Raw genomic sequence first — 16,127 nt, 5'->3', positions numbered from 1 at the left:
AGAGTCATTATGTTCCTAACAGAGGGGAATGTTCTGATTATGTGGTTATAACTATAGAATAGCTGAAATGATGAACCAAGAGATGTTATTCCTATCCAATAATTGAAATGATGAACGTTCATATGATGGCCGAGGCCCTCAAAAACTTCTGGCTGAAAAGAAAAAAAAAAGTAAAAACTTGAACTGACAAGTACAATAATACTGGTTCAAATTCTAGAACTAATATTTTGTATAAAAAATTATCAAAGACTACGTCTGTCCCTAGTTAATTTATCCCTCCCTGGATCCCAAATTGCTCGGACATAATTCGGTACTCATATTTTATTAATTATTTTGATGTTAATACTTTACTTTTTATTACTCCATTAGAGTTTGTCGGTACTTTGTTACATAATTGTGTGCCACGCGATACCCACCAAAGCCATAGGGTTGCCATCTGCTGTGCATCTGCACCAATGACAATTACGATTTCCTGTGATCAAACCACATTATGCTGACTTCAGTCTTACAAAAGCGCTATAGTTGAAGACATGCTTGTTCCAAATTCTTTTCTTATTACGTCTGTAGCTAACCTGACAACAATACTACTAATTAGTCTTGTTTTTGGACCATACGGGTATTATTACGTCAAAATGAACTGAAATGATATTCTGGGCAATGTGCAACATCTATACCATGGTCGTTAATTGCGTGGATGCTTGACTGAGGATGCCCTACTGGTGCAACATTAGTTCCAATGTAAGGTTCAGTTTGCTTCTAGAAAAGATCATGGGCCACAGACGAATTTCTAAAGTTTGCCCATGAATTGCACTTCTCCCCGGGGTGGAAGTAACTTTCACTACTTTCTTCTTTTTCTTGTGACCTAATGTTCTTGCATGATCACATGGGCGCTGGGACACCCGGGCTTGGTCCCTTTTGGACCCAAGCAGTGTTGGTAGGCCACTCTCACATAACCCTGATTTAGGCTGCTTTCCCTAAGAATATAAAAGATGACAGCTTCGGTAACCCTGACGCGCCGATGTCATTTGATTGAGAATTTGGAAGTCCTAAATTTCGATCTTATGTTTTTCTCATCAAAATGTAACTTAGAGGAAATTAACTTGGGTCAAGCGTGCATTCGGTCCGGTTAACATATATTCAAATATTTTATGGATTTATTTTGCTAGCAAATCAAGATATCAACAGTTAATTAGTATTACCGTTTTTGAGACCTTCCCTCTAATAAATTGTTAGACTATGTTTAGGATATTGGTAATGCCACTGCAGGTTGAGCACTTGCAATCTGGACGATGGTTCACCTCTCCTGCAGTTCACGATTTCGATAAATTCTAATAGACATGAAAATGCTAGGCCAAATTGCCAGTTTCAGACTTGGGTTATAGATCCATCATCCAAACTCATAGTGATCCCAGTTCAAATCGGTGAATCGTAATTGGCTATCTGGCCCGACCCAATTAAAGGTCTTCCAAACTCGAGAGCGGCTGCCTGCCGAAAAAACATAGTGCCAGGTTAAATCCGGAGCCGGTGCACTGCTAATAGCCTAATGCCGCGCATGAGACCTTGCGAGGCCCAAATGTTTGTTTTTCTGAATTCCGACCAGAAAGTGCGCGCGGTTTTCTTGCGGTCAAACCACGTACGTATAGGTGAGTCTACGGTGAAATTCTCCCTATATATCAGTACCACTCATTCCATATTTCAGGCACTTTTTCTCATATTTTATGCTTGAGAGAAGAAGGTTTTCCACTGAGAAGAAGAGAATCGAAGCGCCAGTAGATACATCGACTGGTTCAGTTTTACACAGCTTAATTTGATGCATCGTAGGAACGAAGGGAGAGAGCCAGACTCAAACTATCCGTTACCTTAACTCGAGAGTCGAGACAGACTATATTACACTCGGCAGCAGTTCGAAAGAAAGAAAAGCTCAAGCTTGGCGAGAGGCTTCGTCCGCCAGCTCCACCGTGACCACGCTCCCTTCCTCCCCCGCCGCCATCCTCTTCTCCTTGTAAACGTACCCCTTGGAGGATACCAAGAACAGCCCTAAATTGACCGCGCTCAGCACGGCGAGGAGCCAGTAGAAGTCGTAGAGCCTCCCTTCGTTCAGATTGTCGGCGAGCCACGCCCCCCTCCCGGGTCCCCCCGTCACCTTGTGGACAATACTCACCAGAGCCGAGCTAAAAAAGAAACCCAACGCGAGACTGCTGAGGAAGAGACCAGTGCTCATGGTCTTCATCCCCTTGGGACACTCCCTCAAGAAAAAATCCAGCTGGCCGATGTACGTGAAGGCCTCCCCGGCGCCCGTGAAGAAGAACTGCGGCACCAGCCAGAACACGCTCAGCGGCGCCGACGTCGACCCCGGATCGACGGCGGAGGACGAGCTCGCAGCCCACGCCGCGTGGAGCCGCCTGCGCTCGGTGAGCGCGGCGGCCGCCATGGCGAAGATGGAGAAGACGAGGCCGACGGCGATGCGCTGGAGCGGGGTGAGGCCCTGCTGGTTGCCGGTGAGTCGGCGGGCGGCGGGGACGACGAGGCGGTCGTAGATAGGAACCGTGAGGAGGATGGAGCCGACGAAGAAGACGGTGAGGGAGCCGGCGGGGATCTGGAAGGAGGGGCCGATGCGCCGGTCCATGGTGGTGGCTTGGGAGACCGAGAAGGTGCTCATTTGAGCGTAGACGGTCCAGAACATGATGGTCGTGGCCCACACCGGCAGCATCCGGATCACCTGCTTCACCTCCTCCACGTCGGTCAGCGTCGACAGCCGCCACTTGCTCTGCTCGACGGCCGGATCCTCCATGATCGCTGCCCGGTCCAGGCAACTGAAGTAATTAATAAGACGACAGAATGAGAGCATTAGTTGATGGGCCGGGTACCAGTTGGAGCGGGAAGGAAGGCGACTCCATTAAACCATCCTCGTTTAAGAAAATAGTATGACCGATTTTTTTTGGTTTGGTCCAAAAATCGTTTGACTGCTAATTGGTTAAAGTTTTAGTTGCGTTTACCAAAAATAATTCTCCAAAAAAAACTACGCGGCCATGCCATAATGCTTAAATATAAGTAAATTTATAATCTCTAAAGTTAATCTGTTTTTAAAATTTGGCACCACGCCTGACGCGTGAATCAAATCAACTCCCACCTGACAAGCCAGCTGCATGGACAAACTTGGCTTTCATCCAAGAGGACCAACCAGAACAGACAAAAGAAAAAGGTTCACGAGCTAGCCTCCCTCGTGGAAGGTAATTAATGGAATTCAACATATTAATCTTTTGTTACGTTTTAACAGGGATATGGTACCCGCGAAATGGCCCCACCTCCTATGAATTGCACCAATATCTGCCTGCCACATCAGACAGGAGTACAGCAGAATCATTGGTTGTTGAATCTCACTGCTAATTTCCTGGCGGGCTTCGCTTCTTTCTGCAGAACCTTTCCTTTGGTCATCCAGTTTTCAACCATATATTTTTCTTCTTACCACTGATGATGATGATGGTTGGAACCGGTCTCGAATATAATGATGTTTTACTTTCACATCCATCAGAGGAAAAAATGTGGAGAAAAAAAAAACAACTACCAGTCATCGTTACATTTTCCACTCTCTTGCCTGTCCTATATGGCAGTAGATAGGTGCAATGAACCACGACAGAAAAGGAACAGCTGTTGCTCCTAAATGTTTCTTATTGCAGTCTAACGCGACATTGCTGCAATTCAGAAGAAAGTGGCAGCTAGTGGTGAGAGTGGTAATTCCGTGGCAGGGTAAGGTAGGGCACGTTTCTTTTACAAATGCAGGAAATCAAACTCGGAACAACATGAAAGCGAACAATTCTCTACAATCATGAACCTTGGTTTCCATACGTTTCTTGTTTTAGGGTGCATTAGGCAGTAAAAAACTAGCGTTGGTTGGACTGCAATGGAGAAATCATAAAAGAACTTGGACTTGGTCATGACTCGTGACACTTTATCCTTGCATGCGTCCCGTCGTGTGCTTTATTCTGCTTTGTCATCATCACCTTTTCGGTTTTTATTGCGATCGGACTACCTCTCATTTTCACTCCCACTCCCCCCTCCCCCCTCCCCCTATCACTTCGGAGCGTTACAAGAGTAAATAGAGATTAGATCAAGAAGGAGATAGATGGAAACCGGAAGAGGGGGAGGGATTCAAAGAGAGCACATTTACTGCTTCAAAGAGAACCCTACTTTTGGAAGGTGGGCATCAGCTGATAATCTCTCCTCCCCAGCGGGCAAAGGCCACCTAACCATATATTTTTCCCCTCGAGCACGCGATGGCCCACTCCATTGCCTTCGTAGTCCCAACTCCCTGCCATTTCCCTTTCATGGCACCTACCAAGCTCTCAGAAAAAACCTTACAGATTGTCTTCAAATATCAACTGATCCAAAAGTATCTGGGCACGACCTACTATATATATATATCCACCCACGCTTGCCTTCCTAGTTCCCACTCTCTACCACTTCCCATTCGTCGCATGTGCTGCACACCCACCGAGCTCTGAATAAAGCCTTCCGTATTGGTTTCAGATACCAACTGATCCAAAAAGACCTGGCCATATAGTATCAACCAGCCTAAGCTTATTTCTTGAGTGCTTCAATCAGTGGAGAATCTTCTTTTTTATTTACTCCCTCTCCCTTTCCATTGGTGGGTAAGGCGCCGAGGTGACCCGGGTCGCACTCGCGGCGTCCGTGTGGGCCTTCGATGCCGACAAGCATTGAGGCATACGAGGTCGACCCGGCTCCTCTTCTACATATATATATATATATATTGGAACGGCCATCGAGAATTTACGAACCTACTCGAACGCTATGCCCCCTCATTTGCGTTTAATGTGCTCGATCATCTAACCCATTTGGACTCTCTCGGGTCAAACAGGAAGAAGCATTAATTCCAAATTTCCAGATGGTTGTTAACTTGATTATCCCTCCCCGTGACAGAGATCAAACAAGCTAAATAGTTCTATATTTCACGAGTTGCAATCAGTTTGTGACTGTGTCAGCTCTGATGCCAGTCATAACCTTGATTGCAGGATAATTCCGAAAAATTCTGAATTACCTTGAAAACAGGAATTTATATACAAGGCAAAGGACCACATGTATTTCAAGGGTCTCCCCCTATTATACATAGAAGAGCATGTTAGGAACGTGCACAGGTAATCAAAGCCGACGCAAAGACAGACAGGAGTTGTATTTTTCGTGCAAAGGTTCCGTGTGAAAGGAGAATTCAGCTCTCTTTGTGCGAATCACTACTGGATTACAAAATAACCATTTTAAGATTTATGCAGACGGATGAACGAAAGAGTTTAGAGTGCTTCAAGATATATACAAGATGATATCGATATTATGAAAGAAGATCATTCTATGTGTGTGTGTGACAGATACAATCCGAACCCTATAGGGACAGTTGTGCGCAGTTCATTGGAGGGTGGGTTTAGCAGCCTCATGTTGTTAGGTTGGTCCCCCCAAAATCACGCTCTCTATCCAGAGAAAGGGGAAAAAAAAAGCAAAACTATTAAGGTTCTTCATAGCATTATTGGTGTATTTAATTGCAGCGCCAGTCCTTTTGGGAGCACTATGGGGCATAGCTTCTTAATTTGTCTACCATACAATAGTGGACCAATAGATTAACAAATTGGCCCATCACATGTATTCATACCTCAAGAAGGTCTTGCATCGATACATGATTTGCTCGTCGCAACTAGCAAGTTAGTCGACAGCACCGTTCAAGCTCAATTATTGAGGATCCTTTTAGATTCTTTGACTGAAATATAGAGTGAGCGGCCTAGCAATCGTCTTGCACACAAGACATGACATTCTCCTCAAATGCGACAAGAGTTCTAGTTTGATGGCACAGGATCCACCAGGCGTCTCTAAAAGATTTTATCAAGGCGGAAATTATAGAAATATATGGTCCCACCTTGTTTTTTCATGCAGGTTCTATGTTCCCTATCCATGAAAATTCTTGGTTCATTATGTGGTGGTATCCATCAAAGGCAACACAGCCTCGGCTGCCCAATGTTCAAACATCGGCATCATGCATGTGAACTAACCGGGACTTCTAATTGATAGATAAGCATGAGCTAGCCACAAAAACAGCAGTAAGAATACGAAAAAAAATAAAAAAATAAAAATAAAAAATGGACAAGTGTTTGGTGCACAGACACCCAATTGCCATTCAGGAGTGCATGCACTGAGATTTGAGCACCATACGTTGCATGATTTTTTTTAAAAAAAACTTCGTCCACATAAAATTCAGAAAGGGAGCTCCATTCATATCAGAAAGAGAATTTCACCTAGTTTCTATCCATTAATTTTCTTGGGTTAGGTTATCGATTTCCTACGGCCAGGGATGCATCAGTTTCCGCTGGCCATCTGCCTCCACATGAAATTATTGGTTGGAACATATCCTCCAGCTTAGCAGTGGACCTTGTGATTTTTTTTTTTTTTGATTTATGGTCGGACTGGCCTACTGCTGAGCTGGTGAACCTGGTCCGACCAATAACTTCTCCCTTGAAGGACCAAAACGAACAACAGCAACACACATATCGAGGCAAAGAAAGCCATAGCATAGCCGGCGGAAACTTCCAACGAGACGGAGCAAATAGCGAGCAACTGACCCTCGAACGTAAACGGCTACCAACTAACAAGATAAAGCGAAAGAGTTAATTAATTACCGGAACTGCTTGCTGTGGGGCAACTTCTGCTTCCCCTCGCTCGTCTTCCCTCCCTCCTCGCCTTTGTCTGCAGCGCCCACGTCATAGAGAAGCGAGAGATCAGAGGGCAACTTCAGGTCCCTCTTCCTCCAGGCCGCCACCGCCACGGCGGCGATCTGGGTCAGGGGGCTCCCCACCAGCTTCTTGAAACGGTACCGGGTGGAGCCGGCGATGAAGACCGCCAGCCCCGACACGATGGCGGCGGCGCAGATGCCGTAGCCCCACTGCCGGCCGACGTTGTCCTGGATGTACACCAGGACCGTCACGGCCAGCAGCGAGCCGAGGCTGATGAAGAAGAAGAACCAGCTGAAGAAGCGCATCATCTGCTGCCTCTCGCCCCGGTCCGACTCGTCGAACTGGTCCGATCCGAACCCGGACACGCTCGACTTCAGCCCTCCCGTCCCCAACGCCGTCAGATTCAGAGCCAGGTAGAGCACCCCGAGCTGGCCCCCGCTCGCCCGCACGCACCCGCCGGCCGACGGGTCCGCGCAGGCCGGCGGCCTCAGCCCCGGAGCCACCGTCGATATCGTCAGAATGGTAACCCCCTTCAGTTAATTAATTCAGAATTGTATTCTTATATTTCATTTTACAGTTTGAAACGAAACAAGATAAGATCGTTCTGGCAAAGAGAAAGCGTTTACCAAAGCTTGGACTGCGGTGAAGGTGGCGATGGTGAGGTACCTGGTTATATTATCAGAGCGAACAATTAACATCACAAACAAATCAGCAGGAGAAGCAGAGACTGGCACGGAGGAGGGGTGGATTGGAAGGGGGCGTGTTTACCGGCCGAGGTAGGAGTCGGCGAGGAAGCCGCCGAGGAGGCAGAGCATGAAGGAGGTGCCGAAGAAGTTGGTGACAGTGTTGGCGGAGGCGGCATTGCCGAGGTGCATGGTACCGGTCAAGTAGGTCACCAGGTTTACGGCTATGCCCAGCGTCGTCAGCCTCTCGCACAGCTCCACCCCTTTTTTATTGTATCATTTGATATTTTAACTACTAAAGAAACAGAGTGGGGAAAAAAAAGGGAGGAGAAGATAAAGAGGGGAAGGGCGACGGGCCGGACCTAGGATCATGGCGGCGCTGGTCCAACCTCCGGTCTGGGATCGGACGGCGGGGCGGCCCTTGCAATCCCAAGCGTCCGAGAGGGTTTCGCCCTCGGCGTTGGTCGCTGGCAAGCCGGCCATCTGATTTCCTTTTTCTTCTTGGGGTCTCTTTAGCACAACTACCACTGAAGTATAATTGGTAGCAGTAAAGAGTTGGTGGGAGAAGAAGGAAGGGTGAGGAGTCGGCTAAGAGAGGGATATGCAGGGGAGGGAGATCCCGGTGGCGCGGGATGAACTGGGCGAGATGGGGTTTTTATAGCAGGTGGGAAGGATAGTTTGGTCTTTTGAAGTACGCGTGAGGTCTGTGACTCGTTTGGGTTTTTGTGCACGTCGCCAAATTGCCCGTGGGAGGGGTTCTTCGATGTCGGCCCACGCCCCTGTATGTAGCTCGGGCGAGTCCAAATTGATCACGGCTCGCCACCCCAATCCGGCTCCCTCTGGCTGAGCTAAACATTTATCTTCTCGACATCTCCAAGGATAATTCATATGCGGATATTAGGTTACCTATCTAATTTTTCTATTCTGAAGCCATATTATATGCTTCAATACGAGGTTATATCCGAGGAAAGTAAATCTCAACATTAAATATATATTTAGGAGCATTTGGAATGAGGTAATGACCTCAAGATCGAGAGTAACATGGGTGGATATGATGAGATCAACGTATTTAGTTGCACCTCAATCTAATTATATTTAACCTGTCTTTGGAGACGGATTTTCAAGATCATCCTAGGACAATGATATTGGATTGAAAGTGGCGGACAAAAATGCCCCTCAATCCAATACCCAACTTACCGCACAATAAACATAAGAGACATGCCAATTACATGCATACACAAGACTTAGCAAGCAATAATGGTTGGAATTAAGGCATAAATATTTCCAACCCTTGTTCTTTATCATGTCTTAAGATCGAAAAACCAAACACATGCTTGGATTGTGGCCAACTTTTGAGTTAAAAATCACGAGGCTATAAAATATAAATTGTGGAATATGTCAAAGGTATTTTTCGTACTATATGGCCAGTGGTTTTGAATTCATGTGGCATATCAAATAGGTTAGCTATGAATATCTAAGGATCTTTAATTACTAAAATATAGCATACCAAATACGATAATTTTAGATCATCGAAAGTCAAATTATCTTGGAATGAGGATCACCAATGATCTTAGATCACTATAGTGATCCTATTTAGGTCATCAAATACCCTCTTAGTACGTGTGCAGCATTGATGATTAATTCAACTCTTAAAGAATTTTCTACGCATATCCTAGCCGGCTGGTAGGCTAAAATTTTTCACTTGATTTACTTGATCGCCATAATAGATTTTTCACTTGACTTACTTGATCGACATATTTTTCACTTATCATTACTGCCTTCACGAAGGCATAAAGGCTAGGTTCAGAGTGTGTTACTTTGTTTTCTGGACAGGAAAAAAAAAAGAACCTCTATAGGAGCATCTCAGTGAAGACAACAATAGAAGATAGGGGAAGTTTTAAGCACTTAAAAAATCTACACATAAAGGATACGATAAAGAAGATTATTGAATGTTACCCATAAACTATAAACTCTGGACCAAGTTAAAGACCCTGCAGTGGTGGACCATACCCTTTGATGACTTGAATATCTAGTGAGAAAAAAGAGCCTTTTTGCTTTGAAATTAATTATGTAACCATTAACCTTATCGCTATAAGCTATGTGAATATATGACATGTGTTAATGCAACAACTCTAGGTTATTGCATTGTAATTTGAATGGTAATTGTAATGTAAATTTCTTGGAGTAAGAATAGAGGCCCTTGCACCCAATTGTAGGCTCAAGATTTTAAATCCCAATACGATGGGCTGGCTGTCCTGTCTCCTTTCTATAAATAAAGAGGATCGAGACAAGATAGGACTTTGAACCTACTCATGCATCGAAAGAAGGAGAAAAGGAAAAAAGAAAATAAACGAAAGGAACAAAAAGGGATCAAAAAAAGAGAGAGAAAGGAATGGGAGAAAGAACAGAAGAAAAAAGAAAAAGAAAATAATAATAGAAGAAAAGAATAAGAAAAATAAACAAAAAGAAAAGAAAGAAGTAAGAAATAAATAAAAGAAGAAAAAAATAAAAAATAAAAAGAATCAAAGGAAAGAACAAAGTGAAAAAAAAAAAAGAGAGTTGGAGTGCATTTAAAAAAGTGTTCCATGGGACGGAGCCATGGGATGGCAAGGCATCCTATTACATCGAGAATACACACTATCCTGCAATATTTAAATCCTTAGTTAGGCTAACAATACTTATCAGCTCACCAATAATTGAACATAAAGACTACTCAAACTGCATCTTACAATATTATATTAAGCATATTTTTCATATGTACGTGGAGGAAAAAAAATCAAACTTATACCAAATACAACAGGCATATTTGTGAATACTTTTCTTTCCATTAACTGGTACGCAACTGTAATCACCTCACAAATGTTAGTCATAAATGCGAGATGGTCCTTCATGATGGAACTGGCAAATGATTGCCTTAAGAATCTCTACGTTATTTTCAAAGTTATTAAACATATTGCTGGTGTGTCATTATTCAAAGAGAATTTTATGGATTCTTAAGATAGAATTTCTACTTTAACTTGCCTTATTCATATATATATTTTTAAAAAATAATAGTTTGTAGATTTTTTAAGACTATAATTTTTAGATACAAGAGCTAGGCAAATGGGCAGGCTAAACCATCCAATAGCCCAACTTGCACCAGCTTAACAAGTTGGTAAAGTTTTTAACACTTGCACTAAGCAATCTGAAATTGAAAACCATATTTACTGGGATTGGGAAGTTAAAGACATTTAGGAGAGGGCTATATATCTCTCATTATGTAGCTCGTTATTTGTAGGCCATTATATCATAAAAAAGAAACTAAAAAAATAATTAAATATTACTCAAAAATATAAGCATTATAGTGAAAAAAATGATTAAAGATGTATTCTCAACTTATAAAAGCAAACCATAATTTTCTAATGCATAAGGAGCATCTCCTGTATGCATGATGCCCTTTATGCTAGGAATGGGTACCTTTTGCAAAATTGAAAAGTCCTTTTATGCAAGGCACTGGATTGGAATGCATGCATCTAAGTTTCACTATCATCTAGGATGCAAAAGCAACATTTATTGCCTTAACAATATCCCTAATATGCGGAATGAAAAGAACAATGATTCATGGCATGATGTGAACTAATGTGTAATAGGAATCACAGAGGAAATAAAAAGGAAAAAGAATGCAATGCATAAATATAAATGTTAACTCTGCAATATATAGAAAATTATTAATTTTATAGCCTGATAGAATTGTATTTTAAATTTGTAGTTAGAAAATTATAATGGTTCTTTTATATGTGAAAAATAAACATTTATGAATAATAGAAAAACTATGGTTGGTTGTCCAAGCCAATACTCATTTAACATGCTTTTACATTTGGTTTCTTTTAACTTGCTACGTATTAACACCAAAACCAGTTTAGTTGATCTAGTTTATGAGACTAGATTGGATAGCTATGAATTGGTTTAATAAATAAATCATGACTAATAATATTTAAAATGTTGAACAAACATTAGTGGCTTTAGAATGTGGAAGGCCTCATAAAACAAGCTACATCTATTAGTCATAATTGATTTAAAAAAGTCAGATGGGTACATCAAATGCTACATTCAATAGGAACACTCGCATTTATTATCACTAGAAAAGTAAAAGAAAATTATGTCAAGATAAATCCAGAGCTACAAATGGGTCAGGTCGACCGGACCCAACCCGATTTTCAACTGGGTCGAATTCGGATCCAAAATTAGAACTTGAACAAGAAACCGGGTCGGATCGAGGTCACTCAAGATCCGACCCAACTCGACCCATTTGCAGCCCTAGTTAAATCAGGTTAAAAACAAGCATGTCAATCATAAGATTGTTATTTTCAATGTCGTTATTTCTAAAATATCTTCAATTATTTTGGCATATATGGTAGTGACATTTTAATAATAACAAAAGGTTCGATCAAATTAGAGATGGCAGGTTCCACCTTAGAAAGAAAATTAGTAAGAGGAAAAGGTAAATATTCTCTTTTGAACTTGCAAAAGATACACGATGCAAATGGCAACAGATCGAGACACCATCTACGAAATGGAGGCAGTGCATTAACTCAAAAGTGGAGAAGTCATGATGCAGTATATCTATAATTAGACTAGCATGTAAAAGAGAGATTTCATATGCTCCATAGTTCTGCATGATATATAAGTTGAGAGCGTGGAGATCACATGAATGGGGTCACTAAAAGTAGAGCCAGTGAATGTGCACTTGGATTTCGCTCACGCAATCTTCCAATTAGATATTTATGTATTCAATGATTGATGCACTTTCTATCATTTCTATTTTATTGATGTATAAAACTCTTGAAGTAGCTTGTTTTTTTTCTTCATTGGAATTTTTCAACCACAAAAAAGTGCACTTTCTATGGTTAAGCCGTGCAACTTAGGGCAATCCCCATAAGAACGCAATTAATGAACTCGTTCCCAGCATCAGTTGTTGGTTGGTATGCCTATAAAGTCGCATGGTGCACTCCTATAGAAGATCATGCAAGCAAAAGTCAGCTTTTATAGTTCCTTGAAGTAATGAGCTATTTACGTGTCAATGACAAGCCCCACCTCATCTAATTGGCGACAACACCAAACGTGACACGAATGCCCAAAAGATGCAGAATTAATGGAAGCTATATTAAAATAGCCTTCCTAATTTACATAAGTTATGTGCTGAATTTATTTTTTATACCATTTGTACCAACTCAGAATCTTACCCAAATAAGAGAATCGAAAAATATTTTTTGGATTTCTTAATCCGTCCAATTTTGTATAAATATTCAAAATCCTCTTAATAAATAATTAATATGATATTAAATACATGCTTACACGGATTCTCACATGACTTTAAAGAGAGGATTGTGCTAACTTGGAAGTCGGCAATTATTGACCCGTTCAACGCGTAGATTTGTGCTTAGAAAGCCAGTGTTTTGGAAGGATACGATGTTTAGAACGCGACAGGTTACCTGAGAGGAAGGAAGTGGTGCCAGCCGACCGACTCATAGGTGGGTATATCGTATGACCACAGCATTCTGATAACGATAGCCAAAGTTAAACTTAATATGGGAATGTCTTGGGGAATATTTTTGAAAGGAAAAAAAAAAAAGGTTTGGAGAAATAAAACCAAACTTCTAATTCGAGGTGGTGTAATATTGGTCCATACATCAAGAGTTGGCGACGTCTGAGCGATAGCCAAGTTATTGATGTGGATCTTTGGCTCCAAGCATCAACAAAAAGAACAACAAAATATATGCAATGGGATAAAATCATCAATAGGTTGGGCTCCACACGCTCCATTGATAAGGATTCAGAAGTTCAGAGACACTACTGGATTACATCCTTACAATCTGCCAAAAGATCGTGTCTGCTCCATTGTTGATGACCAGGTAAATAATACATAACATCATGAAGGAAAAATTATCAAACTATGGGACCACTTATTCGTGGAATAAGAATAGTTATACTTTCTAGAATGTTTATTCTAAAAGTTATTCCTTTCTTTTTTTTTTGGTTATAGGAATAACTTTAAGCTACTTTACGTCCAATAGGCAAGTTTAGTGAAAATAATTATTCCTTATTTGCCTATTTCTTAAAAAATTATTTGGCAGGTATAAGATTTATTCTAAGTTTTTTTTATTTTAATTCCTGAATTTTATGCTGCCTAAGCCCCTTGTATCAATGTCATTTTGAAACTCTGAGTGACTCTAAATGTTAGTGTGGAGGGTGTATCCCTGGCACCGTGCATCATGATGTCCCGTTCACCCACCAACCAGATAATGAAGAAAATATTTAAATGAAATTACATGTTACCGGTTACTGAAGGAATTAAATATTTTAATGAAACTACATGCATGCTTGAACCCTAGGAACTACATGATGGAGATGGACAATTTTGTAGTTGAGAAAAATTGATTTTTGGTAAACCCCTACTAATACAATAATAGAAAACAATTGATACAACGAACATCAAAACCAAACCAGATCAAGATGCTCTCTCTACATAGTAGCCTCCAACAAATTCTAACATCTAGATAAATCTTCATTCAAAAAAAAAAAAGGAGCTATGGGTGGAGAAGCGAGGCAAAGAAATAATTGGAAAATAAAACAGCAAGTAAGCGACTCGTACTCGAACCGAGGTATGCCTAGCTGCCGACGGTGTCTCCGACCCGACTACAAATAGGCTACGTCCATGTACGTCACTGATCTTCTCTGCACAAGAAATTAGACTATATACTACGTGTGTCATGCCCTCGCCTGCGTGGGGCATGTGAGGCACCCGGTGCCCACGTGGGGGCCACATCAGGAAGGAAATACGGAGCTCTCCTGCCAGATATTGTCCGGTTCCGGGGCTTCAAGCAAGCGTCCTTCACCCCTCCTCGGTTTTGTTTTTCTCCCAAAACACGTCTGCAGGATTTGGAGACACTCGTCTCATATGCCCAAGCTCTGGAACGAGTCTTTCCGATGTAGGACTATTGGGCCTTACAACGTGCATCAAGCTAATCAAATTTTTTATTTTTGTCAGCTCCATGTAATTCATCTCAGCTTGTTAGTCCTGTAGTGCACGGGTGTCATGGTGCACATGGTATAGGTTATAATTTCTCCCTCTGCACCCGCAAAAACCAAAAAAAAGATAGAAAAAAGAAAAAAAATCTGGGATTTAATCCATGTGAGTTGCCTTTTGAGTATTATATATATATAATGGTTAAGATTATACCTTGCTCAAGTATTACCGTTTGAATGAAAAAATACAAAAAATATTCTACATATTAAGCATTTATTTTTAGGATGCTTCTTAACAACTTTCTTGATTTTTTTTTTTGTACAGCCAGGATGGACCCATACGCATCACAATCCGAAGGCCACGTACCAATGTAAGTATTAATGTTCCTTCATTATGGCTCCAAAACTTATACCAAGTTTGTTATATATCCTGTCGTCAAACATTCTGAAATAATCTAGAATCTAAAGATGGATCAAAAACCACAAGACATCTATTGAGAATTCTGTATTAGGTTGAGTAATTGGAGAAGATGAAAAACTAGTTAAATAACATCACTATGACACTACCCGGCATAGATTATTTTCCCACTCAAGGTATCTTTTAGTTGAAACTTTTATTTTCGGGTAACATTAATTCTATCCTTAAATTCAAAACTATCGAATATTTGATTGACGGTCTCGAGGAGCAAGGAATCCAGTTTTGTGTTTTTTGTATTTTTTTTTCTTGTTAACTCCCTTTTCTTTTTATGTCTTTATTTTGTTTTTCTTTTCTTTTATTAAGAAAAACTTATACATTGGATTTTTCTGAAAAAGGTATTGGATAATAAATCATACTTTTCTCATGTCAACTGACTCTGTAATCACTGAAATGTTCGAAATCTAAAAGGCTTTCTAAGGCTTTGAATATGTGAAATCAAGGTTCAAATAAACTGGCAACATGATTTGTTTTTTTTTTCTTTCTAGGTGATAAACATGATTGGTATTAATCACCATTAACTTGAATTGTTTATCGATCATTAATATTGTATAAATATGTTCATTTTTGTTACTTTTATAATTAGCTACTATATATTAATTGTCCGTCCATTGTTGCCTATTGTTCTTCCTTTTTTTTTCTTTAATTGCGAGGGAGGCTGAGAGCCACACAGAACTTTATTGGAGGAATAAATAATTACAAATGAGTAAGAGTTACATGTGAGTATGGATTACAAGATGGAACGAGAAGCGTTAAGGTGAGGGAGGAATATGTAGAGCAAGTTTCAGGATTAGAGCCAAGTGTGATGACAAAATCTGAAACTAGGTAGGAAGTTGGAACCAGGATCACCTCTTGAGAAGTTCGCCGGCCAATTTGGAAAAACCAAAAAATTCCCTGTCATTAATTACAAAGAATAGACCAACCTTTAAACTGCTGTGGAGTTTTTGCTAAAGAATATTGTTGAGTTCCTTTCAGCCCAGCAACACTAGAGCCCGTTTGGGGAAGCTTTTGGAGGGGCAAATGTATCTATCATGCACTTCTTGGATCACTCATAAAAAAATCTTTTCTATTTTTTGATTATGTATGAAAAGATAAAAATAAAATGACTATAATTTTGTGTATTCACTTAATTTGGTTAGGTATAGGTGCTTTTCTTCTTGATACTATTTACCAAAAAAAAAGGCAAAAGGGCTGATGGCTAAGCATTCCGAAAGACCTTGATAGCATACCTAATTT

The 16,127-nt window shown here is 40.9% G+C and overlaps 1 protein-coding gene across 1 annotated transcript; it reads right to left on the bottom strand.

Annotated features, from left to right (window-relative positions):
- Positions 1-1,714: 1,714 nt before the first annotated feature.
- On the bottom strand, positions 1,715-8,058 carry LOC103705148 (protein NRT1/ PTR FAMILY 6.3-like). Its single transcript, XM_039120855.1, has 5 exons — positions 7,774-8,058; positions 7,497-7,674; positions 7,355-7,394; positions 6,675-7,258; positions 1,715-2,813 (listed from the first exon to the last, which is right to left on the bottom strand). The coding sequence occupies exons 1-5, from the start codon at positions 7,892-7,894 to the stop codon at positions 1,922-1,924; spliced, it is 1,815 nt and encodes a 604-aa protein (XP_038976783.1). The 5' UTR covers positions 7,895-8,058; the 3' UTR covers positions 1,715-1,921.
- Between the last annotated feature and the right edge of the window lie 8,069 nt (positions 8,059-16,127).

This window comes from Phoenix dactylifera, chromosome 2 (genome assembly GCF_009389715.1).
Source record: "Phoenix dactylifera cultivar Barhee BC4 chromosome 2, palm_55x_up_171113_PBpolish2nd_filt_p, whole genome shotgun sequence".
In the NCBI taxonomy this organism is placed as follows: domain Eukaryota; kingdom Viridiplantae; phylum Streptophyta; class Magnoliopsida; order Arecales; family Arecaceae; genus Phoenix; species Phoenix dactylifera.
The sequence above is the reverse complement of the archived record's forward strand: the minus strand, read 5'-3'. Positions and strand labels throughout refer to the sequence as shown.

What these genes read in the sequence shown, in the direction of transcription:
- LOC103705148 (XM_039120855.1), bottom strand. Translation starts at nt 7,894, where the DNA reads ATGGCCGGCTTGCCAGCGACCAACGCCGAGGGCGAAACCCTCTCGGAC. An exon ending in CAGCGCCGCCATGATCCTAG is followed by an intron (nt 7,675 to 7,773) that starts GTCCGGCCCGTC and finishes ACAATAAAAAAG; the next exon opens with GGGTGGAGCTGTGCGAGAGG. An exon ending in TCACCGCAGTCCAAGCTTTG is followed by an intron (nt 7,259 to 7,354) that starts GTAAACGCTTTC and finishes AATTAACTGAAG; the next exon opens with GGGGTTACCATTCTGACGAT.